The 27,743-nt window shown below is 41.7% G+C and overlaps 1 protein-coding gene across 1 annotated transcript; it reads left to right on the forward strand.

Moving 5' to 3' along the window:
* The first annotated feature begins 14,089 nt into the window (after positions 1 to 14,089).
* On the forward strand, positions 14,090 to 27,439 carry LOC116291180 (sushi, von Willebrand factor type A, EGF and pentraxin domain-containing protein 1-like). The gene is made up of 14 exons (XM_031698311.2): positions 14,090 to 14,394; positions 17,574 to 17,691; positions 17,982 to 18,058; positions 18,551 to 18,754; positions 19,455 to 19,652; positions 20,174 to 20,425; positions 20,906 to 21,148; positions 21,608 to 21,853; positions 22,701 to 22,905; positions 23,440 to 23,560; positions 25,107 to 25,269; positions 26,266 to 26,427; positions 26,847 to 27,024; positions 27,329 to 27,439. Exons 1-13 carry the CDS (start codon positions 14,145 to 14,147, stop codon positions 27,017 to 27,019), a joined length of 2,412 nt encoding a protein of 803 aa, XP_031554171.1. The 5' UTR covers positions 14,090 to 14,144; the 3' UTR covers positions 27,020 to 27,024; positions 27,329 to 27,439.
* The last annotated feature ends 304 nt before the right edge of the window (positions 27,440 to 27,743 follow it).

Raw genomic sequence — 27,743 nt, forward strand, 5'->3', positions numbered from 1 at the left:
TTATTTGTAGTATTGACTTTTCCCCAGCGTATCAATCTAATATAGGACTTAGATTAATAGATGAGAATAACGAGCCTTTAGCACCCTTTAGGATATCGACTAATAATCGAGAGCCTTCTCATTTCTCGGCGCAACCATATCGATATAGTGCTGAGGCGTTTTATGTGTTAACGTTTCAGATGGTGGTTAATTGTAAGTACGCTAAGCTGCAACTTTTCCCAGATAGTAGGCTTAGCACCCGCATGGTTTTCATAAATAGTTTACCTAACGGCCCTAATGAGATTTGGAATCATAAGCCCATTAGCACCATGAGTGTGCTGCCGCTAGTTCCGCATTATCAAGGCGGCGCGAATACTATCTTTACTTATCCCCAGTCGAGAACACCTCGGGCGCCCGACGACGATAAGCCACCGGTAATACACAAGGATAAGATTAACCCTTCATCTTCTTCAGGAGTACCACGCCGATAGCGACGACTAATATCCAAATGTTATTCCCCACGAACTTCAACAGTTCGCCGCCGGCTCTAAGTGCCAAGGAAACAACCGAACCCAGCAGCCCAGGAAGACCGGCTGCCATCTTTTTTCCCAAGTCCGTCAGCCCATTGCCTAATTTCTTTACGCCTGCGCCTGTAGCCTTAAGCGTGGATAGGATAACTCCTACTACGCTCGAAATAGCGACCGCGAATGCCAGCGGAAGACCATACTTCAAAAGGACTCTTTTTACCTTTTCCTTGGTAGTAAGTCCCAATTCTCTTTCCAGGTTGTCCTTTTGCGCTTGTAATTCCGCAACCCTCTCCTGAAGGGCCTCCACTTCCCTTTGAGCTGCTTCCCTTTCCTCTTCGGGACGAGTTTGATCTTCGATTATTGCTCGCTGTCGATCTATTTCGTACTCCAAGTCTTCGACGGCCTGTTGAAGTTGCCGTATTTGTTCCTCCACCACTGCCTTGTCCACCATTAATTGCCTTTCTCTGTCAACAGACTCCATTAATTCTTGTCCTAAGCGCTGTAGTTCCGTGTCTTTCCCCGCCGCTTCGTTCAAAGCAGCCCTTAGCTGATTCCTTGCGTCGCTTTTTTCGTCCAACGCCTTAGAAAGTCTATTCCTAAAGTCTACGATTTCGTCGGCATGGCTTTTAGAAGTTAGTCTATTTTGTTTAATGAATTCGTCTTCCAATTCTTCTATTCTACTTTGTAATGCTTGGTTTTCCTCTTGGACGGCTTCGAAGCGACTGACGATACCGGCTTCTTCCTTGGTTACGTCATCAAGTTGTCGCGTAAGGTCATCGATGGTTATGTTATTTTCCTGTATTTCCTTCTTAAGTGCTTCCTTTTCGGCCTGGGTCGCGTTGTTATCCTCTAATCGTTTAAGTTTTTCTTGACACTCCTCTTGCAGTCTGATTGCGGATCTGAGGGCATCTTCGCTACCCGGCAGCGAAATGCGTCTAATAAAGGCCTCTTTAGCAACTTTCGTATCCTCTTTAGCTAAAGTGCTTGAAGTTGACAAGTTGGGCGTTCCCAGCGCCTTTGTGACTCCTTTTGGAAGTTGGTTGTTAAGCAGGTTGGAATTCCTCCTTTGATACAGGTCATGCCATTTTGCCCTACCCGATTCTCTAACTTGAACTTGCCCTTTGTCTCCTATTTGGATGTCCAAAAGAGCCAGGTCTGGGTTTACGTATCGCTCCCTTAGGTCCTTGATGAGGTCCGCCATTAAGTCCGACCGCACGCCAAGGGATTCCATTTGTAAGTATTCTGGAATGGGTGTGTGGGGGTTCTTAGACCTAAATTTATCTCTCAAAGAACGCATAGCATCGCGGGCCCTGCCGCCATATTTGCGTCTTAGCTTATCGAAGAGGCCTTGTTTATCTACGTTGTCATCAGGAAGCAAAGACTCGTATTCTTCGTCGTTAATATCGACTTGGCCTTCTTCGGTAAGGGGGTCAAAATCCGTTCCTTCTACTTCCATTATATATGATAAGCTCAAAGTTAAATCCCAACGTATTACCTAAGCAGGTTGGCGGGCTGAAAGCAGAACGCACCTTTCACCGGGTCACATTCACGCCTTCTAGCGCTAAGCCAGGAGAAACCTTGTACGTAGGCGTGCCCCGTCTAATGGATAACCTAGTATTGGTTCCTGGCACCTTGGCGTTAAGGTTCGACCTAGCGGTGCAGCCAGATACCGCAGACAAACGCTATACCGTCAATAACGTGGGCAGGAACCTCGTCTCTAAGATGAGAATCAAGTTTGCCGGGGAATCCCTCTTAGACTTAAATAGGTACGATCTGTATACCACGTATAAGGATCTGTGGCTAACAGCCTTCGACCGTGCACAAAAGATAGAGCAGGGAATTGGAAGCGCTATTCTTCGTAAGCTTCGCAGCGACACCGACCCGGCACCTACGGAAGCTAGCGGATCGACCGCAGTAGCAGACGCAACAAGGGTAAAGACCGCTTATGGTAGCAAGTACGTTATCCCTTTGGACTTTGAAGTGATTACGAACCATGGTGTGTACTACCCCAGGCAGCTTGCCGAGTTACAGTTTGAAGTAACCTTGGCGGACACTACGAATGTCATAGGAGGCATGGACAGCGCGATCAGTGGAGCCGTGGATCCTTATTCTATCACCAACTTAGAGCTGCAGTACGAGACCGTGTACAGCGAAGATCTGGCACGTAGCGCTGGCATGGAATACAGCTCCGGGAAGGCATTCCTTTACGACCACGTAGTGATGTATAAGACATTTAGCTTCCTGGATAAGACGGATGAGGTTATCAACCAAAGCATTAACCTCCCCCGAAGAAGTCTCACGGGGTTGATGTTGGTGTTTGCCAAACCCTACGAAGCCGGTAAGCGCGACAGCGAAGCCTTTCACAACCCCAACATTACTAACGTCGGCGTGAATATCAACGGAGTCCCAAACAAGGTTTACTCCCAGGGAATAAAGCCCGCAGACGTGTACAGGGAGGCAATGCGCAAGTTTGGCGACCAAATTAGCCCTGAGGAATTCTTTAAGGATAAGTATGCGCTGTGGATTGACATGCGCACCATTAACGACGAAGACCTACATGGCCAGGGTTTACGTTTAGTAAATACGCAGGATGGCATAACATTGGAGATCAAGCGCACCAAAAACGCCTCCGCGGGCGACGGCGACAAAATAAACTGCTACGTCTTCGTCGTGTCTGACGCGCAACTGAGCGTAGAAATGAATCAGCTAAAGAGCGTTGCCTATTGATTCGTTCGCTGCGCTCACTCATCCTAGTGTCTAGGATATTTTTGATAAAAAATATCGTTGGTATATAATGCTTCGCGTATTTGAAAACAACGAAACCAAACTGCAATGCATAGTGCAAGGCGATAAACTGTACTTCAAAGCAAAGGAAGTGGCGCTGGCGTTGGAATATGAAAACACTAAAAAGGCTATTAGTGACCACGTGTCTGAGAAGCACCAGAAAAGGCTAAGCGAGTTAAGGGGAACGATTCGTTACCCTTCTACTATGCATCCACATTCCGTGTTCGTTTCCGAACCTGGGTTGTATCAGCTGATATGCAGTTCGAAGATGCCAAAGGCCGCAAAGTTCCAAGATTGGGTCTTTGAAGACGTCCTTCCCACATTGAGAAAGACAGGCAAGTATGAAATAGAAAGGCGGTTCGATGGTCCTAACAAGTTAGTCTTTAAGATCGAGAATGAGTTTGACCTGCATAAGAAAGTCGTGGACTACATACGTCGGTTCCACCCTATCCTACTGCTCGCACCAGGTCTTGGAGAATTACAGGACTCGGCCTCCAAAAGGATAGTATGTTGGCAGAAAGGTTACCAGGCAGGTCAGCCCGACATCTTAGTCCTTAATGCACATAAAAAATATAATGGACTATGCTTGGAGCTGAAGACACCCAAAGGTAACGGGGTGTTATCCCCTAAACAAGAGGCGTTAATTGCTCAATACGAGGCAAATGGTTACCTAACTATGGTGTGCAACGATTACGACCTTATCTGCAGAGAGATTGACTATTACGCGGAAGGTATTCGCGTGCCTTGCCCTTGGTGTGTTAAGGCTTTCAAGACGCAGGCGACGCTGCAGACCCACCAAAGAATATTTCATAGATATAATGATCATTGAACAGACACACTGGCGTGAATTAGTCCAAGGCATCACATACAAAATAAAAAATTATGTCGTCTTCGAAGACATCAGCCGTTTAAGGTTGGTCCTCGAACACAATGGGAAAGAGTGCTCCTTGTGGGCGCCTGACTGCGTGCGGTACGTCATCCAAGGTGAAGAGTACACGCACATACGCAGCTTTGGTAAGGTCAACGGTCGATGGAAGTTCGACGTTGAACGTAGGGTGGATGCTAATCCTCTGTGTGATTAGATAAGTATTGGTCTGCTTCGGCGGACCTCATTTTTTCGGTGATATCAAAGACTGACACGGCAATTAAGGCGCCACCTACGAAAGCTGCGACTGCTGCAAACATATATTAATGCGATGTTGTAGGGTTTCTTTTTTAGCCTCGTGGACTACCTGCATGTACTGCTCAAAGCTTCTGTGTTCCTCTGCGTCGTACAGGCATTCCCAAATATGTCTACCGCTTCGTTGACAGCCGCAGTGGTCGCAAGTTGCCTCCCAGTATTCCTGGTTCTCCCAAGGAATGCCCTCGTAATAGTCAAAGTTTACGAAACCGACGTCGATTTCCTTCTTACGCTCTGTGAGACGCCTGGCGGTTTCGACTGGGCAACACCGTGCGGCTACGTCGCCATGCTCCATGCAGGCAACGCCCTGGAGGTGGTAAGGCCGGCAACGATGTACATGCCAGTCGCTCTTGAAGTCTCCGTCACAGCGTTTGCATATGTTGCGGAGGCAGACGCGATGTTTGAGGTGGTAATCCAGCGCCTGAGGGCTGCTTAGGTCCTTGTCGCAGTGCTTGCAAAGAGTGATGGGTGCTTTGCTGCACACCTTCCTGGAAACATGGTATTGGAGCCTTTGCTTGCTGCTAAACGTCTTCTCACATTGCACACAGTTCATTATACATACCTTATTTTTTCTTGTTAAATTGTTAAATCCTGTTAGATGGAATTAATGAGGATATTTAACAAAATAACAATAATTATTAAGACTCTTTGGGAGACTCCTATCCTACTTTTAACAATTTAACAAGAAACACGAAGACCATCTTTGAAACTAACTTACGGGGATTTAACAATTTAACAGGAAACGTTAAAGGCGCCCTTGAAACCACCTTGCAGAGTTACTTCGTTTTCTCTTCGTAGGTGTCAGCTAAGGTTCGCTGCGCTTTAGGATCCGCGGAGCACCAATGCTCCACAAAGGATCCTTCGGAGAATACCCTGTCGCAATGAAGGCAGGTGTATTTTTTACGTGTTTTGGGAGTCGTAATGCAGTCGGCAGGTAGTTCGCAAGTAATACAGTCCATATATTGAAAGGGTAATTAGAATGCCTCCCAGAAAGGCAGCTGCGTAGGCTAGCATATACTTTTAAAAGGGGTTCTTATCTTTATTGTTAACATTCTACAGTGGATACCGCATGAAGTCCTTAACGGACTCTTTTACCCAGCTCGCTATCGTTATCAGCGCGCCAAACCGTTCCGCGCGCTTCAGACCGCACATTTCATCGTACAATTCCTGCACGCGCTCTTTTAGCCGGTCTATCTCCTCCCTTTGCATTTCTATGGTGTCTCTTTTATCTTTTGCGTCGGTGATAATTCTTTGCACTGCTTCCACTGGCTCCATATATATATGAACCCAGATCACATGCCTTGTAACGCTCTGATAGTAGGACCCACCGGCTGCGGAAAGACCCAGTTCGTGGTAGAGCAGCTATTAGGACCCTTTAGATACCGCTTCGACTACATCGTGCTATTATGCCCCACCTACGTGAATAACCGCACCTGGACGGGCATAGGAGTGAAAGATGACGACTTCTTTGTGGACATACTGGATCCTAACGAGTTATCCAGCCATCTTAAGTTCTGGCACAAACAATTCCCTAAAGATACGCAAACCTTGCTCATACTGGATGACATCGCCTGCGGGGACGACGTAAAAAGACGCACCTCCGAATTAGTGAAGCTTGCCTTTAGCGGCAGACATGACAATATCAGCGTTTGGTTGCTTTCCCAGCAGCTTACCAGTGTCTCTAAACCCTTCAGGGAAAACATAGGCTCTCTCGTAGTATTTTATACGCCCAGTAAGTCTGACCTGGAAACCATCTTAAGCGACTACGGTGGTGAGATATCCAAGGAACAGTTGCATGAATACATGCGGCATTTAAAAACGCACCAACATTCCAAAATGATTTTCTCTTTGAGGTTTCCCTACACGGTTGGAATCTATGATTCCTAATGTATATGGACATTGAGCAGCTCTTAGATGAAGTCCCCACACAGTTAGATGAAAGTAACCTCAAGGAACAACTTAACATCCTTGTGTCTTCGGGGAAGTGTAAAGAAATGATAGGCAAGGAACTTACCCATGAGCAGGTTAATAAGTTGTCAGAAGAGGAGGTTAAGAAGTTCCATAAAAGGTACGAGGCCGCCCTTGCAAGTAAGACCACGGACGCCGTAGCAGACTCCGCTATCCGACTTGCCACCAAGCTCCTCGGACTTGCGCTGCCCATAGACGACGTGGAGCAACTGCGGAAGGACATAAGCGAGGACTATGTCATCGCCCAAGAACTTAAGATAACCTGCGGGTGGTTGTCTTTGAAGTGCGGTAAGTTAATGGCAGTCGCCTCTGCGGCACTTCACGTAGCTCAGCACGTCGACTTGAAGGAGGTACTAGGTTCCTTCGGAACATCTTGGAAGGACTTCAAAAAGGACAGAGAAGTCGAAAGGGTATTCAAGGCGGCACTTGCTGAGGTACCTAGTCAAGTACCTGCAAGTGACTTATCAAGTACTTAGTCAAGTCATTCGCGGGAATTACCCAGGTCGCCTCAAGTACCTAGTTAAGTCATCCTTAAGTACTTAGTCAAGTCGTCTTAAGTTACTTATCAAGTCCTTCAAGTCCTTAGATATAAATGAGTGAACCAGAATCGAAGGCAGAGCAACCTCAGGAGGAGCAGAAGATTACCAAGGCTAAATCTCCAGGCAGAGTTGCCGCGGGAAAGAAGCTCGCAGAGATGAATAAAAAGAACAAAGCAAAGAAAGAAGAAAAGGTGGAGGAAAAAGAAGAGGAATCCTTTATTAATCCTGGGTACGTCATTGGCGCGATAGGAATTGCTATAGCAGCAGGCAGCCTCTACTTACAATGGCGGGCTACGAAGCCAAAAGTAAAGTGGGAGGTCGCAACATATCGCGCACCTGTGGAGGTTAGAAAAAGTAAGATCCCTGAAATGGAATAACCTTCTCGCTTTGTAATATAATGTCGACCGCGTTGTTGAAAACTGTTGAAGAAGCAGCTATCATTACTTCCATCGTTGCGGGTATTGGTTGGGTAGGTAAGAAAGTGCTCAAAGAAGACTTTACTGAAGACCCAAGCAAGAGCTTCGCTAATTTTGCTAAGATGACCGCTGCCGTGGGTGGGGCTATCATGCTAAAGGATTACCTACGAAAGGAAAAGTACCTGCCAACGGTGTAATATATAATGGCTAGCGTGGTCAGTATTTGGATAGATTAGTTAGAGGTGACAAAAGCGGAGAATTAACCGCTGAGAGGAAAAGGCATGATTTAGCGCTGGAGAAATATCAGCGAGACGTGGCGGCTTGGAATGAAAAAAGACAAGCTTACAGGGATTGGTTGGATAAGAACTACCAAGACAAGATGCAGGCGGATAAGAACTTTGAAAATACAGACTACGCCTTTAAGCTCTATGCGCAAGCACACCCCGCGGCATTAACGGGGTTGAAAAGGCCTCAGTTCAAGAATTACTACCAGCCTTCTAAGAAACAAAAAGATAGTGAGTTGGTCTTTGTAGGAGTCGCAGGGCTGGCCGGAGGCGTGGCTTTGGCGTATCTGCTCTGAGCTGCACTCAGATCACTAGAAGGGGACTTGTCCCCTGTAATATATGATCGTCTTTTTGGAAAGCAATAAGAATAACTTTACTACTTATTTGAATCCTCCCATCAAAGCCTGTAAGGTTCGGTTGGTTAGTTGCTCTTTGTACAATTCTTGGTATAATTTAATTAATGGCTTTGTCATCGGAACTTCCGGCACCAAACCAAAAATACCAGATTCCCATTACACCCCTATAACACTGGCTAAGGAGCTAGCAAAGCATGGATATACTCTTACCACAGGATTACCCCATGAAATGAAATTCAAGAAAAATAGTGGGAGTGCCAATCTAAAAGACAGTTCATTGGTAGAACTCCTGGGCCTTACTAGTACCACGATAAATAGCGGCAGTACATATGACGTAAAATGGAAAGTCGCATCCTCTTACGAAGTCTATTGCGATTTGGTCCATAGTTACAACAATGGAGAAAAGTCTTCTCTTATGTCCAAGTTTCTGCCCAAAGGTAATCCATTTGACTCAGTAGAATACACTCCCATTTCTTTGAGCTATGACTTGTCTCATTTGGCAGAAAGCATAAACATCACCATTAAAGTGGACGGAAAGACGGTGGATTTTAACGGACGTAAGATCAATCTCGTCCTGGAATTCATATAATGGGCCGCGTAGAGGACAAACTCAAAAGGATTTACTGTGGGCCCGAAGGTTATTGGAAAGGAGCGTCGGCCATCAAGAAACTCGCGACCGCGGCCAGGGTATCAGAAGAAACGGCTAAGAACTGGTTAAAAAAACAAACCCTCTGGCAGGTTTATCTTCCCGTGCCCAAGTACATTCCCAGGCCCAGCTTTACCGTAAATGCCCCTAATGAAGTTCATCAGGCGGATTTGCTCTTCTTACCACATGACAAGGTGAGAAGAAAGACCTATAGGTACGCTTTGACCGTAGTCGATATCGCAAGCAGATACAAGGACGCCGAACCCATAACCAGCAAGGATTCTGGGGAAGTCGCAGAAGCCCTAGGTAGGATTTATAAGCGCGTTTTGAAATGGCCTAAGCTGCTGCAAGTGGATGCGGGGACAGAGTTCATGGGCGTGGTTACCAAGACCCTGAAAGACCACAGCACTAAAATTAGAAGAGCTGAAGCAGAGTACCACAGGGGTCAGAGCATTGTCGAAAGATTCAATAAGACCCTGGCCGAGCGTCTCTTTGGATACCAGTATTGGAAAGAGCTGGAAGATCCCTCCAAACGCAACAGGGAATGGACCCAGAGGCTCCCCCAGGTCATCGCGGCTTTGAACAACGAGGCGGCCAGGGCTACGGGAATAAAACCCAGGGATGCCATAAAAAAGAAACACGTGGAACACAAGTCCTACGTCAGAAGTTCGAGGGCGGTCTTCCCCCATGAAAAGAAATTAGGTAATGTCACGGTTCGATATCTCTATGAGCCGGGTGAATTAGAAGGAGGATCCAAAAGAGCTACGGATCCCAATTGGTCTTTGGAAACTTACCAGATCCGAAGTGCGATAGCTAAGAAGGGTCAGCCCATCTTGTATTATCTTCATGATGGTCCCACGCGTGGGTTCGTCAAAGAAGAACTGCTTATCGTGTGATGTCCGAATGCTATCGTATGCACTCCGTCATCACACATCCATCGCTTACCGTCAAATGCAGACAGTGACACCTTCTCCTGTGTAACGTTGTGTATTTGATGTCCGTAGCTGCGCAGGCTGTTCATTTTATGTCGCTGTTCCTTACGCGTACGCAGGACCTTTAAGTAGGACTCGTGCGTAATGTCCTTCTTAACCACGTATTTTTTTACGCCTTTAGCTTTCTTTTCTACACCGTCCAGCTTTAGCACGCTGTACATCTTGGGTTTCAGGCCCACGTATTCCACGATGGGTTTTCCTTTCATCTCATCCTTCATTTTCCCGATTACTTTCTTGTTTTTAGGGGAGTAAAGGAAGTGGTCGCGTGGGTAATCGCTGGTGTCGTATTCATCGATGTCGGGAACACAGTCTTCGTAAATGTCTTCCGTCTGCACCTCTAGTATCAAGGAATCGGTGTCGGTGTATAAGAGGCGGCACTTATCACCGTATTTCGGTTTTAGCTTGTCGTAGTAAAACTCATACATGAGCAGCTTTGATAGGTCTAACACTGTAAACCCCGTGTATACGGGTTTATTCAGGAATAAATTCGCTTTCTTCATGTGAATCACGTAGAAGTTTAACATTTCTACGTATCTAACGAATCCAGGCTGTGACACGTATGCTTCTGCTTCCTCTCTGGTGCTGGCTATCTTTATGCTTACGCGCTTGCGGATGTTCTCCATTGTCTTACCAAATACGCTATTGTTCATTAGTTTAAACAGGTTCTTTTCGAAGTCATTCTTTGCCTGCGTACGCTTTTGTGTGTTAAAGTCAATGTAGGAGCGCATCCATGGTTCCTGCGTGAACTTCAAAACGCGGTGAATCTTCTTCACGCGTAAGCCGTGGCGCACATAGAACTGCAGGTTGCGGTAATGCACCACGTACTTTCGCTTGTCCATCAGGTTCATCGTTAGCTTCCTGTAGGGTTTGTAGCCAGGACACATTTCCCTCTGCAGCGGACTCAGCTGCTTAAATGGTATTTCTATTGCTTCTGGTGCTAATGGGAACTCATTGTGTGCGTCGTGCAAGTGCTCTGGGTATTCCAGGTCCACCTCCAGCACGTAACCTTTGTCGTCTTCTTTACCTACATTTAGGTAAAACTCTATGGGCTTTATGTTGTCCCATTCGAAGTCGCGTACAGGTAAGTACTGCGACATTGCCCAACCGTAGAGGTTGTTTGCGTCTAAGTAGAAGATGTATGTGGTTGGCTTCTCCGGGTCGTACTCCACCGTGGGATCGTTCGCTTTTGCGTATCGTCTGCTGGGTCCGCAAACACCGCCGCGGATACCGTCTTCCATAAAGCGGTACATGTCGTATTCCGTTAGGAGATCCAGTTGCGCGTTTGTCTTCTTTAGAAGCGCACTCCAACTAAGCCCAGGAGCCGTGTAGAAGTTCGCTGGATCCAACCCGTAGTATTCCATTGCCATCTTTCGAAAGCTTTGGAAAACACCTGCGAGCAGCACTACGTCTGAACGTAGGTAGATGTCGTGGTATTCTCCCATATTCTCACAGGAGTACTTTTCCCACACATCTAACGCATGCTGGTACTCCTCGTCCTTTATACCAGACTCGTTTAGGGTGCTGTAGAATCTCTCTTTGGGTGGTAGGGGCTCTTCGAATCGCTCCCAGGAGTCCATGTATTCGTATGGATAGACTCCTTTCCTTTCCGCGCCGTATTGACTGGAAATGGGGAACTCCGTGTTGTATTTAACCAAGTTTGCTAAGGAGTCCGCCATGAACTGCTGCGAGTCTAAGAACTTCAGCTTGCCTACGGTTACGGACATGTACCTTTCTTTGTTGTTGGGTATGCACTTTACTTCGGAGCCGTCCGTTCCTTGTAAGAGTAAGTGACTGTCGTAACCCCTTAAATTATGAAAGAATACGGGTATTTCCATTTCTGGATCTACTTTGAAGTTTATATTACATTTCCAATGAGCCGCACCTCTGTATTTACCCGTGATGTGGCAGTGATCTCTAACCTTATCCACATAGAAATCCTCAACAAATGCTTTGTGGCAGTGAATGCAATGCGTGGAGGGCTTTCCCGGCTTCTCACCCTTCTTAGCATACTTCCCGCATTTAAAATGAGCTTCTCCTAAATACTTTCCATCTTCATCCCACGCTTTCTTGGCTCGTCTTCCAAACTGGAGAAGCGTATGTTGACAAATGTGGCATTTCTTTGCCTTGGTAAAAGCCTCCTGGTTCTCTTTGGTAAATTCCATCTTCTTTGGACGTCTTAATTGTTCTCTTATCTCCCCCTCCTCTTCTCGCAATGCTTCTAGAAACTCATTAGCTGCGTTCTTACCTCGGTAAATCACAGGAGGGTTTGCTTTACCGTCTGATCTGACTACTATGTAACCAAAGGAGCAGATCTCGTGTAATCCCACCTTATTCGTGGCACCACTTTTCTGCTCTTCCTTAGTTATCAACGCTTCAAAGTCTGCATATATCACGTAAGGCACCTGCATCTGCTTTTGATGGTCTGAGTAGGATAGGTTCTTATCTGTAGGCATCTGGATCCGTTGCGCCACTTCTTCGACTCCGCGACATATTTCGTCGTGATCCTTTAGAGCTTTAACGCTGGTAAAGGATAATAAGCAGCAATCGCAGAAGTATTTCTTACCTTTGTGTTTGGTGTGTCTGTAAAATAGTCTGCTAATGTGTTTAACCCATGAGTAGTGTCCGCCGTGGTAGAAAAGGTGTATTCGTTCTCCTTTACTCTTTGACAACACTAGTGGTACTATCGTTTGGTCTCTGACTCCGTAAACGTTAATTGCTAAATCGTTTATTTCCTCAAATATGGGGATGTCTATCAACTGCATGGGAAATTCCACACCATCCCACTCTAAATCGTCTGTGGGATACTTACTTGTCCTAAAGGGATCCTTATCTACTGGATACAGTGCGGATCGTATTGCCCACATAAAGCATCGATTGTCATCATTTTTTACGTTGACTATGGCTTTCTTCCTTTCTACCCACGTTGGTAGGGGCACGTAACTTCCTCCTCGTATTGGTACGTACCTTGCCATGCTAACCTCCATACCTTCTACCTCCTCCACTGTCCAACCTGATCCTTCTTTCGTGTAGTTAGACAGCGATTCCATTATTGCTTCTAAGGCTTCGCTGAGTGACCTATCCAGATTCGTGGACTCTAATATCACTAACGACTTTGATCGCAGCATTGCTGTCGTCGTTGCCTCATCTTTTGATAAACTTACTTCTACCATTATACTCGCTTTCAGGGCTCCTAATTCTTCTATACCTTTTCGAAGCGTTCTCTTGACCTTCCTTTCTGACTGACGCCAAAACTGTCTAACATCAATCTCACCGTTACCGGGTATTGACACCGTTTCGAAATTGCTTTGGGATTCCATCTATATAATAGGAGATATCTTATACCTAATTCCAGACCCTTTTCAGATCGTCGTAGTCATACTCACAATCCTGACAATGCCAAAACAATTTAACCTTAGTCTCAAACTTCTTACCACATCCACAATCATAGCTGCTCATACATTTCGTCTTCATCTTTAAATGCTTCTTCAAGTCCACTTCTTTCTTAAAAATTCTCTTGCAATCTTCGCACTCCATATATAGACTAACATATCTCACATAAACACGGGATGCGGGTAATCGTGGTACGAATCGAGGGGGTACTTTAGACGGGTAATCCTCCGGTGGTCGTTGCGCTGGAACCCCCATCCCCTATACTACTTGATGATAATCATTATGATGAAGATGACACTGTTGATATCAATAATAAATTCTAAATGTTGATCTTGTTGGTTTGATTAGTACTGTTATATTTACTTGACAAAGATACTCAACTAAAGAATGAAAGTCTCTACTGAATTTTAATTCTTAGCCCTGAGAATCTAGGTTATCCTATCCACATATTTTCTTTCTGTTCTTTCTACAAGCCTCTTTCTTCGAATTTATTTTTTTAACTTTATTGACTCTTTACTTTATTTCATTTTTGTTTATTATAATATTCTTCACAATCTAAATTATAGACTTTAAAAGTGTTCATTGACGATATTTTTGTTTTCATCCCCAGATTGGGAATTATTAATTCAAAAGGGGTCTATAAGTGAGCAACATGGTACGTCTGCACAAAGAACAAACACCAAAATCCTCTTTCCCTCATATAGACTTTGCGCCATCATGTGATAGCTTTTTCGTCTGGGAAATTGAATTGAAATAAGGCGATGAGGGAGAGGAAATAAATGTCATGAATATGGTGAAATGTTGAAGAAAATAAGAACAAATAATTTGCTCAACTGTGAAGCAGTTTGAAGCAGCTGATGTAACATTACGCTGAGCAGGGACACCGGGTGTGAGGGAGAAGTTCTCAATTACACTTTTCCATCAATCTTTTCTGGAAAGAGTAAACATCAATTTTCAACAAACAACTAAAACCAACGTAATCAAATCCGTTTTGTTAGTTCACATAATATACCTCAAAGACTGTGAAGTGAAGGACTAACGGGGTCAGTCAGTTTGATTCACGGAAGCCAAACGGACCCCAAAATGGCGATGTTAGGCTGTTTGTTGTCCCTCATAGTCTTAGTTCAGCTTTTCCACGATGCGTTCTCCTGTCCATGCTCGTGGACAACCTGCCGTCACCAATGGCGAAATGATTGGAATCCATCCTACGCACCACAAGGAACATGTGTCTACCAATCAAGGGGAGCTCATTTTATCTATACTAGACATAGTGGTAGAGTACGTTGCCCAAGTTCCCAGGGATGCAGACCCGCGTATCAGCGGCAAAAGATTTGTAAGTTTGTGTTGACTTGAAAAAATATATAAATTGTAAATGAACTTTTATCATGTAATTCAAACTCACTGGATGGCGTGTTAAAATTAGTAATTGAAGAAAGCAATAAGTTTCAAAAATCGCAAAGATATTAATTTTCAAAAATCGAAATTTTGTATCAAAACATTCCTTGCAGGCATCTCATGAACCACTAGAAACTGGGAAATAGCTCAAAATTGCAAAGTTACGGCACTTCAAAAGCCGTAAATGAAAATTAGGCGCTGTCTTATATACTTCGTTATGTACTTGATCACATAAAGCATAAGTTTTTTGAAAACTGAAAAACAGTCGGCGAAGCAATTCTAAAAATCATAAGAGACATTGTCTTCTGTCATACAGCGCTAACTAGTCCTAATTACTCCAAAACATCTTTCATGCCATCTTTTATGACAAAGGCATAAACGGATATGTTTTATCTGCAGTTTTTCCAATTTTGTAAATAATAAAAACCAAGTACTATGTTTGTTTAGTCTTAACGACCAATAGTTTACACAGCACAAAAAAAAGTGACATTAGTCAACATCAGACTATTTTAAAGATACGAATCTTAAAATCGACACATGTTTTATCGGAAATGTAAAAACTGACTGAATTGTTTCTATAGGTTTATTCCTAGACGGGGTTTTTTAAATATCAGAATTCATTTTGCGTTGTTTAGTGCTTCATTTTCAGAGAACAACAATTCGCATAGCACAAGTATATAATAATGATGATGATGATGATGATAATAATAATAATAATGCTTTAATGGCGCTTTACAAGATCAATGGAAGACTTTACGGGCTGCATATTAAGTAGCAGCCGGTTAGTATGATTTGTTAGTATGTTAGTATTATGCCTCCACATTGGGATAGGCTGTTGAACTGGGAAGGGTTGGGAGGCATGGCCTACGGTTTTAAGTCCTTATCCGAGAAGACTTGAAGATTTACCATTTGCAGATATTATTATTACAAAGGTAGCACCTTCCCCTCAGTAATCTTAAGACCCTAAGTGTTGGTCCGACGCTATTACCAACTGAGCTACCGTGTGGCGTTGTATATACATCACACGTTATTTTCCGACAATCATTCTTATGAAAGAAGATCTTGGTAGAAAAGATATTTTGAGCAAAAGTCAAATGATATTTTTAGGATATAATCATAAAGATTAACAAAAAGACGGAAAAGATGAAAAGAAAACCGTAAATGTTTGCTCAGGTGGAAGAGGGTTAATTGAATGCAAACAACAGGCTTTTGATTACTTGAGTATTGTGGCAAAATAGTAGCCTTTAACTTTAGTTGAAAGCAAACATCATCAATGCATGGGGAAAAAATGGGTAACGTCTCGATAAGAAAATGGCATGATCGAACGACAACAATGATGACGATGATTACACTGTTGAAGATAATAACGACGACGATGGTGACAGTCAGGAGCCATGACAATGATAACAGTAAATAGACGATGACGATGACAATAATGATGAGTATAATGTTGGTAGTGATGATGAAATGATGACCACAAGGAAGCCGAGTCACAATGTCAATGATGAAAGTGATGATAAGCAATGATGAAGGCAATAAAGATGGCAGTATGATGATAGTGATTACTATAGTAATAAAGATAGTAATAATGAAGACAATAATGATGATGATGACAGTGATGACGATAACAGTGATGATAACCATGATGACAGTGATGATGATAATGACAGTGATAACCAAGATGACAGTGAAAATGATGATGACAGTGATAACCATGACAGTGATAATGATGATGACAATGATGACAGTGATGATGATGATGACAGTGATGACGATATCAGTGATGATGATGACAGTGATAACCATGATGACAGTGATGATAACCATGATGACAGTGGTAATGATGATGAAAGTGATAACCATGACAGTGATAATGATGATGACAATGAAGACAGTGATGATGATGATGACAGTGATAACCATGATGACAGTGATGATGATGATGACAATGATGACGATAACAGTGATGATAACCATGATAACAGTGATGATGATGATGACATTGTCGATGTCAGTAATGAATTCCAATGAGGAAAATTAAAAAAAATTCAAACGAAACCCAACACCATAAAGTCAATTATTTCTAAGCTGTTTTTCTTGGTAGTTTAATTTGTGTTGTTTTGTTTACTCGACGGAGATAGTTGGATGTATATTAAAAGTCTCTGTTTTTTTTTGTTTTGTTGTTGTTGTTGTTTTTTTTTGTTGTTTTTTGTTTTTAACTTGAAAGTCTAATATCTCAGGGATTATTCTATTTAACAAAAGAATGGAATGCCAATACGATATGATCTGATTTAACAAACTGTTTTGTTGATTTTTTAAAGAGTGCTTATTTTTAAATTCAAAAATATCCTTTCTGCGGGGTTAAACCAACATATTCTTTACTTTTTGTTACGTCTACGAGTTTCACATTACTTTGCTTTGTCTTGCTTTAATTATTTTATTCTACTTTATTTTTAGTATATATTGTACATATTTTATATCATCGTTTCTTTTTATTTCATTTTCTTTTAACTTTTCTTTGTCATTTCACTTATTTTATTGTTCACAACCTTAACCATATACGTTTTGAAGCAAGTAAGATACAAAGACTAATTTAAAAGGTTTTTTTAAAAAAATAAAATGAGTTCACCACCATTCAATTTGTCCCATTGATATCTATGCATTTGCTTGTACCCCTAATGTCAATTTATGCAAATAAAACAATAATGCAAACGAACTTGTTTCTCCTGTGAAGACTGAATTATTTCTTATGTAAATCAGATTGGATCAGATTTAAGTGCTCCTGTCATAGCTGCCATCACGTGATGGCACAAGGACAGGATAATTGCCTCTCATTCAATTCCCCTCGAGCAACAGACAAAATTGTGCATCAGAAAAAGGTTTTCATTTCTCGGCTCATGCCGTTTAATTCTCAAGAAAATTGTGCTTATGTGATTATGGGAATTAGTACAAGGGCCTAAAGTGTGCAAGATTGCATGTCTGTCTATAAAAGACAAATTTCCCAATCCTGCACCGTCCCCTATACCTGCTTCTCTTTCAATTCCCCTCTACAAATGAATTTGTTACTCAAGGCTTCCAATCGATTTTTTCTTCTTTTTTCTTTTTTTACATTTCCAGGTTCATGCCGTCAAGTCTACTCCTGCCCCTACAACCACTGGACCCAATGGTCTGGGAGTGTTCCCACTGGGACGTGTAGGCAGCAGTCTCGTTCAAGAAGCTACAAAGAAGCCGTCAGGTAACTCCCCTCTCCTCTTCTGCCCTCTCCCCTTTCTTCTCTTCTGTTTCCATTGTTCTCGTACTTTTTCCTCCTCTTCCTCCTCCTTTTGGGGGGGGGGGGGGGGGGGGGGGGCTGGGGGCTGGGGGAAGGGGGGGGGGGGGGGGGCATTTAATATGGTTGAAAGGTCTTGAACCTAAAACCAAGAATCTTACTCTTAAGAAATTGACAGCTAACTATTTTGAAATGGAAACTCTACTTTACTATACAGTGGAAAATGTCTATTATACGATGATCGCTGTTTGTCACAGGTATATCAATAGACATCATTCCTGTGGTGGAATACGAAGCACATGTGGAGCCACACAGTACAACTACAGAACATTTTGTGAGTATATATGTCAGGAGACTTGTATATAGGGCTTACTTCAAGGTCCAGTCATTTATTTTCATGTATTTGTATTTGAATAAAGTATTATTATTATTATATAATAATATGCGACTTTCACAACAACCGTAAGGGGAATTAGCTGGAATTTTTCAAGAATGTAATTCGAAAATGAATTAATGAGCTTTTTTTAGGAGGGAGAGAGAGCTAGTTAATGGGCGAATAAGGAAATGAAAGAGGAAGGGGGAGGGGGAGGGGGAGGGGAGGAGAAAAATAAGGAGCATGTAAGAAAGGGGAAGACGACCTAGGTAGTTGGGTGAGCAAGGTGAGGAGAGAGGGAGTGAGAAAGAAAGACGGAGGGCCGAGAAAACACATGCATGAAAAAGAAAAGTAAATGGACGAAAGAACGAGGGACTATGACTAAAGTAATGCAACATAGGTTTTTTGAATATCAAAATAAAAGAACCAATCTTGATACTGATTTCTCCCCAGGTTCCTGTAGTTATGCAGTATGTAACCTAGGTCAGTGGAGTTCCTGGACAGATCTTCCCAAACCCGTCAGTAATGATCATTGTGCGTCGCAAAAAAGGCGGCGTAGCTATAGCAGGACCTGGGCTTACATGCCCAGAAGAGACAACTGTTATGGTGTACAACCGCAAAATTGTCCCGCAGATCAGGAAGAAACAAGAGAAAAAGGTACGACTTTGTTTTACTTTACCTGTGAAAGCCCATGACAGTTAGGGAAAATAGACCTTTACATTTCATTGATACCCTAAAACAACACTTTGGGCTGATCGATGTCAGGAAATGCTTACTTAAAAATTTACCAACTTTAATTGGTTTTGACGTGATTTACTTTTCGTCCACCAAACTAGCAAGATGTTATTACAACAGCGCGAGTAATCATTTATTTTATCGAAGGTAGCCAAAAGCCTAGACATCGACCCAGTGTCGAGGTGGCAGAAATATAAAAAGCGCTAAGGAACAAGTCATTATGGATCACCTAGTGTAGTGGGGGGGGGGGGGGGGGGGGCTTGACTAAGGGTTTTTATTGCATATAGATTATAACTGATTCTCCCAAAAAAGCGCCATATTTTATGTTCCATGCTTATTAGTAGTCGCACTACTGAGTGATCCCTTCTTTGATCCCTCAATGTTTAGCTGATCCCCGTTTTGTTGGCTAAAAACCATGTGACCCCCTCCCCCTAAATCCTCCGGCCCCTGACCCCCAGGCGATGATGACCGATCCCCTAGGAAGGAAATGTGCAACAAACGAACTCAAACATAACCACCGCCTCCAATGATCAAAGTTTTGCAGATACATCCATTACTATTAGACGGATCTTATTAAATTCAATAAATTAGAACTCGATTTCATTTTTCTTTAATCAATCAGTCATTACATGTTCGCCGCTACCAAGGCCCCCTCACGGAAAGTGGGAACCTGAAGACTGTAGCGTCAACAGTCGAGTGTGCACAAGTTATTGCAGACTACAGTGCAATATCAGAAATGGTTATGAAATATCAGGGCCCGCTGCCAGACAGTGTCAAGCCAATGGAGAATGGTCTACACCTTGGAACTCCTCTTGTAAAGGTTAGCGAGAGTTATAAGAAAAATTTCCATGAATGAAGCCCTTGTGTGCGAGCGTGTATACCATTTATTTGTTATAAAAAGACGTGGAAGCAATGTATGTTGCTTGGCGGCCACATTTCAAGCTACTTCGTTCATCATGTAGTTAACTTAATCGCCCTATTTCACTATGACGTCTCTGCTTGTTTATGTAGGGGATATAATCGCCAAAAGCAATAGAAAATTACACAAAATTTGCTCCTAGCGAAACAGTTTAATCTAATATGGCCTGGTTTTCAGATATAATATGTGTTGATATGTACTAACAAATATTCTGAGCGTTTGCTGGCTATTCTACTTCTCTTCATGGATTGATACGGGTTTTAGAACAATTTTCGCTGAATTTGCGTTGATTTGACCCCCTCCGACGGCCATGATCCTTTGTGTTTAAACAATAGATTGTTTTGATGTGACGTCATAGTTAAATAGGGCAATTGACTCTTGAAAATCATTTCCATTCCAAACATTCGTTCTTGTATTACTAGACGTTCAAGCGCCTAATATAGTTTGCCCGTCCCCTCGCGTGGTGGGCAATGACATAGGTAGGAACACAACTCGCATCACTCTACCAACAGTGGTGGCAACAGACAACGACGGCAAAGTACCCAGGGTGACTCACGATGTTGGTGCAGCGGTTAAAGACTTTGAAATCAAAGACACGTACCATATTGTCAAGTATACAGCCATTGATGAAACTGGTAACAATGCATCCTGCTTTTGGCAGGTCACGGTTAAAGGTAAAGATGATTAAGGGCTCGTTGCGCCATAGTAATAAGCTCATGCTCAGATAAGGACACTAAACGGTAGGCCCGTCAGCCTCTCCTCTAACCGGTGGTATAAGGTGGCCGTTGTGGACTCACTGTAAGGATGTTAGTCCTTAGTAAAAACCTCATTGTCATTGACTGACTACATATTCTATGGGGACATTAATAAAAAAAGCACATCAATCCCCAAGCCGGACTGTAAACAGTATGGAAGCTCTAAGTACCATGAAAATTAATCCGTCTATAAAAAAAAAAAAGGTTGTTTGGAAGAATATAGAATTTTTCAAACACTTTGACTCTTCTTGTGAAATAATACGCAAAATGTGAAACTTGAACTGCAGGAAACTTGAACTGCAGGAGAGGCCCCGGGCGCATCTGTCTTTCCACTCCTTACACCACTGTGTGTAATAAAAAGTAGTCTCCAGGCGATAAAAAATCAAATTTAATTTTCAGATACAGAGCGTCCAACAGCTGTGACTTGCCCAGATGACATCAAAGTCGAAACAAGCCAGAACCAAGTTCGCGTAAATTGGAAAAACCCAACATTTGTAGACAACTACGACAAGCCCCCGCTTCGAATCAAAAGCAACAAAAACCCTGAAGTGTTGTTTCCATGGGGAAAACATAAAGTCATCTATACTGCATTTGACCGGGCTAATAACAATGCCAGCTGTGAATTCTTTGTTGAAGTAGGCCGTAAGTATCCGAGAGGAAGAGAGGAGAAAAAGCCAAGGGCAATTTCTAATATTGATTGAATGTGATTGGATGAAGCGCGAGGATACAGTGAAAAGACATTTATCACACATGAGTACGATTACCTCAGTACCGAGTCCTCAATATTCTTTAGTATTGGCCAGCTGCGATACACTCCAACTCCAATCTGCAGTTAATATCAAAATTCGAAGAATTGTTGTGCCTGTAGTTCAGTGGCGCACTCGAGAGTTTAAGATTAAGATTTAAGATTACCAGTAACTAAAAAGATCTGTAGATGGTGATGGGTTGGCAGTAGTTCCGGTTAGTGGTTGGTGGTTGGATTGCTATAGATTGTTAGACAGGTATGAAGGTAGGTTCTTAGCTGTTAAATGTCCATCTTTCCAATACCGATTAATGCACTGTTAGCTCAATACACAAAAAGTAACATCCTTCTCTTTTTAGCTGTTAAATGTCCATTGTTCGACCCACCGCAATACGGAATACGCGCGTGTAACAAAAAGGTTCAGTCACCAAACTCTGTGGACTACGAAATGTTCTGCAACGTGCAGTGCAAGAAAGGATACGCCTTTGCTAAATCGACGCCTCAACTGTATATGTGTAAATCGAATGGAATCTGGAATAAAATGGTCGACGGAGTTGCAATTCCCCTAGGTAACATCGAAAACAAGCCTTGGCCTGACTGTGCACGTAAGTCTAGGTTCACTAAAAAGTTTCCTTCTAAACAGATTGATCAAAACCGTATAAACTAGTTTAGTCTAAACCTACTAATGGTCTTTCCCAAATCCTGCGCCCTGATTGGTTGACCTACTACTAGTGATCTATTAGTGAAGACCACTATAGTAGCAAAATGTAACGGTTTTGAAAACCAATGGCAGCTAACTCGCGTTTTATACCTAATGTCAAAATTGCTTGAAACCATATATTTGACCAATCAGTAGCTTTAGACTAAAACAAATAGCTAGGGCCTTTCAACCTCATTATTTACGAATCATTTACGGCCCATTTTGCCTTTGGTCTTATGAGCTACTTACCCATAGATCATTCAGCCTTTGCATCTAATTGTTAAAAATGCTTTTTTTATTACTATCACACTCTGAAAGGGGATATTCAGTGAGGTATGCTCCACATGCACTACTACTACATTCACCATTTACTACACTCAACTCACATGTTACAACTGCCTTCACCACTACACGCTAATCTAGACAGCAAAATCAGGCAACAGACTATCGTCAATCAAACAAATTGATAGCAGTGTATTGCCCAATTTTCCTGTCCTGATTGCTGTCTTGTGATCAGTGCATAGCAAATAAAACAGGGTAATTTTAACTGAGGGAGAGAAACCAGAGAGCCCTGAGATAAACCCTTAAGGCAAAGGGAAAGAACAAAACATCAGAAACTCAATTCATGCAGTTCAATTGTCGAGTGTCAAACCTGTGACCTCGGGCATGAACTACACATTGGAGTGACAGTGGTATAGCAGTGCGTGCAACCCACAGTGACTAATAATCTTCAACTTTTTCATTACTTGCAGCCGAGCAGGCAGCTAGCGCAGCCATGAAAGAGTTCACGTTTTACACAGGAGCTTGCATAGGGGATGAAGGAGAAGCCTTAAATCAGATTCGAAATAACTTCCTCTATGCAATCAAAAAGATTCCATTGGCTAAATTCTTACTTTGTAAAATTAGCCAAGGTCTAGACTGTGTGGTCAGCAATGTTAAAGCGTACTGTGGATCGAGGTAAGTAAGCACGCAATCTATTCTCACATACAATAGCTTTGACTCTATTGGTGCCTTCTACTTTGAACTGCACAGTGGAGCTACAAGGGTGAGTCCTGGGGGAACTACTGTGGGGACTTCAAAGGTCCAGGGGGGTAGGGGAGTAGGGGGGTTATACTAGATCATCACAAACCACCTCTTCATATTATCATTCTTCCATGATTATTAATATTTTTACAATGGAAACTTTTAGCTGAAACTTTTGTTTGTTGCGAGACAAGTTTCATGAGGGTTTTACGCGGTGCAATTTTGTTCTGAAACTTGTTTGGGACACACTTTCTCCGTCATGACAAAAGTTTCACAAAGCCTAAATTGTGCCCTGTAACACCCCCATAAAAATGTTTCAAATAAAAGTTTAAACATGTAACAGGGCTTTAATGACAGACTATTGATTTGGTATACGTTTTTCCACTCTCCCCTTTAAAATCCAATATCACCATACATCAGTATCAGGAATTCCTTTGAAAAGTCAAATTTTGTATGCTTTATTATTAGATCTAAGCGGAGTGGAGGGTCAGAGACGCAGAGAATCATCACTTTAGATTTTATCGTGAACAACACACATCCAAGCACTGACCGTAAACTTTTGGCTAAAAAGCTTCACAAAATGCTCAAGGTGAATTGTAGATTTGAATTCATAACATTTTTTAAAATGTTTAAAAACCTACTTTTTTTCGTTATAGTTTCTGCTGTGGTGGTTCTTGTTATTGTCAGTAATAAATGTTGTTACTGTAATTTTATTCCACATAATTTTCTAAATATGTGGAATAAAATTATCATATTTTAGGGACAAAAGAAAGACACTAATAGCAGTTGCGTAGGAGACTAACTGGTCTAGTAAATATGTTAAATAATCTTCGATATACTGAAGTATTCAAAGCAGAACATAATATAACTTATTATCATAATCAACTTTTTCAATATTATCCAAAATGTTTTTTATTATGCTCCAACATCCAAAGCAAGGCAAAAGCTTTTAACAGTTTTGCATTATAATATAGTCAAGTAAATCCGCGCGATCTGATTGGTTGAAAAGCATGAACCATTTGCCCATGGGTTGCACGCTCACGTCAGCTTTTTTTGCTTCGGCGAAAAAAAAAACTTTTTGCTGACAATTTATCTAGAAAAGATAACTGAAAATGATTGAAAAAACGTCACTCCAAAAAGACAAAGCAAACCACAAACTGTCGGTGTCTAAATTCAAAGGGTTTTTAGCAATGATTAAACAAATACAAAAATATTATTATCGTGTATTTATTCAACAAAAGTACTTCCAAAGTAATTAACTATAAATATCTTGCTCACCATCTACTTCGCAGCTTCACAACTGCAGTGAAGTCCTTTCTGAAGCTTTACATGGGAGTGAAAGCCGACATACTACCCAGAGAAAATTAATCCAGTTCAGTCAGTTAGTTTTGATCCGTGTACAAGAAGCTTTCCATTGCTAAGTCATTGTAAGATAACAAACTTGAACATTGTCAACAACAACAAAGACAGCCACTGTGTTTTTCACTGATTTTCTCGGGCATTACTGTACTAAGATATGTCAACATTTGAAATGTACTTCTTACAGTTGAAAATCATTTTCTCCTTAGTTTTGGACATTTTTGATTCACTTGTAAGCTAAATTTTTTGCCATTATTTTAGTCATAACAGTCTTCAGTGTAAAGCTGCCATTTTCAAAACGACTGTTTTCTGTTTTTAGCGCCTTTGTGCTTTTCATACACGCAAGGTGCGTAAGGAGAATTTAGGGCATGATCAACAAATACAGTCTATAATTTGTATTTATTTCTTGTTTGTTGACTTGACTATATTATAAAAGCAATGGATCATAAGTAGCTGTGCGTCCATCGAGTTATGGATGCACTTGGGAGGTTGAGTTAAGCACTCAAAAAAGCTAGAGTTGCTTACGCTTACGCTCTTACGCTTACGCTCTTACGCTTTTCTTCGTGCTTAGCAACCTCCCGCGTGTATCCATAACTCGATGGACGCACAGCTACTTATGGTCCCTTGCTTAATTTTAAACTAATGATGCATCCGATAATTAAGGCTGAAGGCACATATTCATATAGGGAATATGTAAGGAATATATATATACTCCCGCACCATAACCTATCCCTCATTATCACCATCATCAACTTTTTCAATATTATCTATAATAGGAACTTGGTGATCTGGAGGCTTACCTGAAGAAAAAGCTTCCATCACTCTCTGACATGCCAAACCTTACAGTAGAGGCTAAACAGGCCACAGCATTTTGTCCAGCACCAAAAGTGAAGAGGATTTTGGATGGTCAGGGCTCTGAGATTGAAAGATCAATTTGTGGTAAGCACTTGATATCAATGCATGGTGGGTTTAGAATTTTGAATTGGGAAAAAGAATTGACCAATCAGGATGTAAGATAATTTCTTCCTTCTTGGATACAACTTCTGTTTGCGTGACCACATAGGACACACAAATTATGTAACCACACCAAATTCTTATTTTTACTGGTATCCATCAATTGAAATTGGGGTTTGTTCAAGATTCAATACTGAATCACCATAGCTTCGCCTACAGCCTCTAGATTTACCACAAACTTTCCCAAAGAAATTCACTTGAGTGAACAGAAAAAAAGTCGACGTTGGACTTGAAAATAAAGTTAATTTGTATGAACACACTAAGTCCAACCTCGACTTGGAACACTATCCTACTGTATCAGACACAATTGATTCCCTTACATGTAAATATTTTTCCCTTGAGGTTACAACTGATGAATGAGATTCAGCTATTTAGATGCAGCTTTTTTTGTGTTTATATTGGCAAACAAGTACAATAACGCCAAGACAAGGCTTCATGGTCTGAATTAGGAAAGCAGTTCTTGGGTTCACAGCTTAGCTCTTGCTTTTCACATATTTTATTATAGAAAAGTTTGCTGTATACACCTACTTGCAAGAACGTTGTCATACGATATTAGAACATTAGTAATTTAGTGAGAAAGGAATACATTAAAAGACAAAAGAAAAAGTGCAGCTTCAGTGATCTTAATGTAATTCCTATCACACTAAATCACTAATGCTCTATTTTCGTATGACAACGTTCTTACAAGTAGGTGTATATTTACTTCGGCTACTCTGGGCATTAAATCCTATTTAACGTTTTTTTAGTTTTTGTTTTTTTGTTTTTTTGTTTGTTTGTTTGTTTGTTTGGTTTTTTTTGTGTGTGTACGTGTAAATGATTGAAAAGAAGCTTGTTATCTAAAATTCCATGGGTGCATATTTAAACATATAACAAAACCTCACGTTTAAATTGACTGCAAACTCCATTTTCCAATTTCTCTAGTCGAATGCCCAATAGGGACACACTACAGCAACAACACACAATCCTGTAATCTCTGTGAAGTTGGGAGCTACCAGGATAACATTGGCCAGATCTCTTGTAAGCCTTGTCCACCAGGAAAACTTTCGATAGAACAAGGAGCCACGAACGTTACTCAGTGTTATGGTAAGTTCTACGGATTTCTGTCAAGGGATTTACGTAATCATGCATATGTCATGTTTTGATGCCGTATCAAATTTCTAAGGTTGGACATGTAAAATTGTAATGTTCTTGATTGGTTAGTAAGTGACAAGACATTCTACAAAAAAACTTTACAATGTTACAATTGTTATAACGGTGAGCAAAACGTAGGCTGGGTATATGGGATTTAGTCAAAATCGGGGCTGGGAAATGGATTTAGGACCCCACCCTTCAGAACCCTCTACATTGTGTACCTTGTCATCAACCCCAGAGACCTGTTGAAACGTTCGGTACTGGGTGTCAGTACATTTCTTTCTGCGAATTAACTTTATATTTTAGAGAATTGGTGAGAAACTATTTAGGATTACTCATAATATGTAGTATCAATAACCGTTGCTTTTTAGATGCGTGCAAGCCAGGGGAATATGCACACGTTACAACAGGAGGTGCCATTACTTGCCTAGCATGTCCAATAGGAAGCTACCAACCGAAAGCACTTTCCAAATCTTGTCTCAAGTGTCCTCAAGGAAAAACAACTAGTCGGGTTGGGGCGGTTGCTCTGGAGGACTGCAAATAAACAAGGTATGATTGTCAACTGATGGTTTTGCTTTCAGTTAGTAAAAAAATTTGAACTGCATGCGAACTTTTATGTACAACTGACCAATTTCCCATGCATAAGATATACTGGAAAAGTAATTACGCGTCGAAAGAATAAAGCAGTTTAATTTTCAGGTGATTGGGGAAGTAGCAACGTAGGGTTAAATGCAATCTCCTCCATCTTACTTATTTTTTGCTGCTAGTATTGAGCTCCCCTAGATCAGTAATGAAATGATGGACTCTATATAGCACTCTTTATAATTCCTGGAACTCTTCTTTTTCTTTACAGAAAGATGTGGATTTAACGCCTCAAGTACATCAGAGACTAAAAACAAATTAGAATGATTAGACACGTATTATCTGGACCGTTTATTCAATAAAATATGGACGCAGCTATTAACATGTATTAAAAGCCTCTACGTTTTGATTTTACTGACACTACAAGTGTACTCAAATCGCTAAAACTATATACAGCCACGACTGCCCTCGTCCGAAATAGCGTTACCGCTTTCATTGTAACCAGTATCAAGGTAAATCCTCGGTACTTATCCCATTTCAAACCTGTCGTCCGAATCCCAAACTTTTTCTTTCAAATCTCTTTTCCCGTTCCCATTTGTTATTGCTTGTTTGTTTATTTTTGGGATTTTTTTTCATTCCCAGTGTGGCGTAAATTCAATTTTTTCTAGGGTGAACATGATAGACAA

Source organism: Actinia tenebrosa, unplaced genomic scaffold (genome assembly GCF_029948245.1).
Source record: "Actinia tenebrosa isolate PJP-AT-01 unplaced genomic scaffold, QUT_ActTen_1.0 PGA_scaffold4__44_contigs__length_22323623, whole genome shotgun sequence".
NCBI classification, from domain to species: Eukaryota; Metazoa; Cnidaria; class Anthozoa; order Actiniaria; family Actiniidae; genus Actinia; species Actinia tenebrosa.

Coding starts and splice junctions, on each gene's coding strand:
- LOC116291180 (XM_031698311.2), top strand. CDS start 14,145: ATGGCGATGTTAGGCTGTTTGTTGTCCCTCATAGTCTTAGTTCAGCTT. Junction 25,270..26,265: donor GATTGAAAGATCAATTTGTG/GTAAGCACTTGA, acceptor CAATTTCTCTAG/TCGAATGCCCAATAGGGACA. Junction 26,428..26,846: donor GAACGTTACTCAGTGTTATG/GTAAGTTCTACG, acceptor GTTGCTTTTTAG/ATGCGTGCAAGCCAGGGGAA.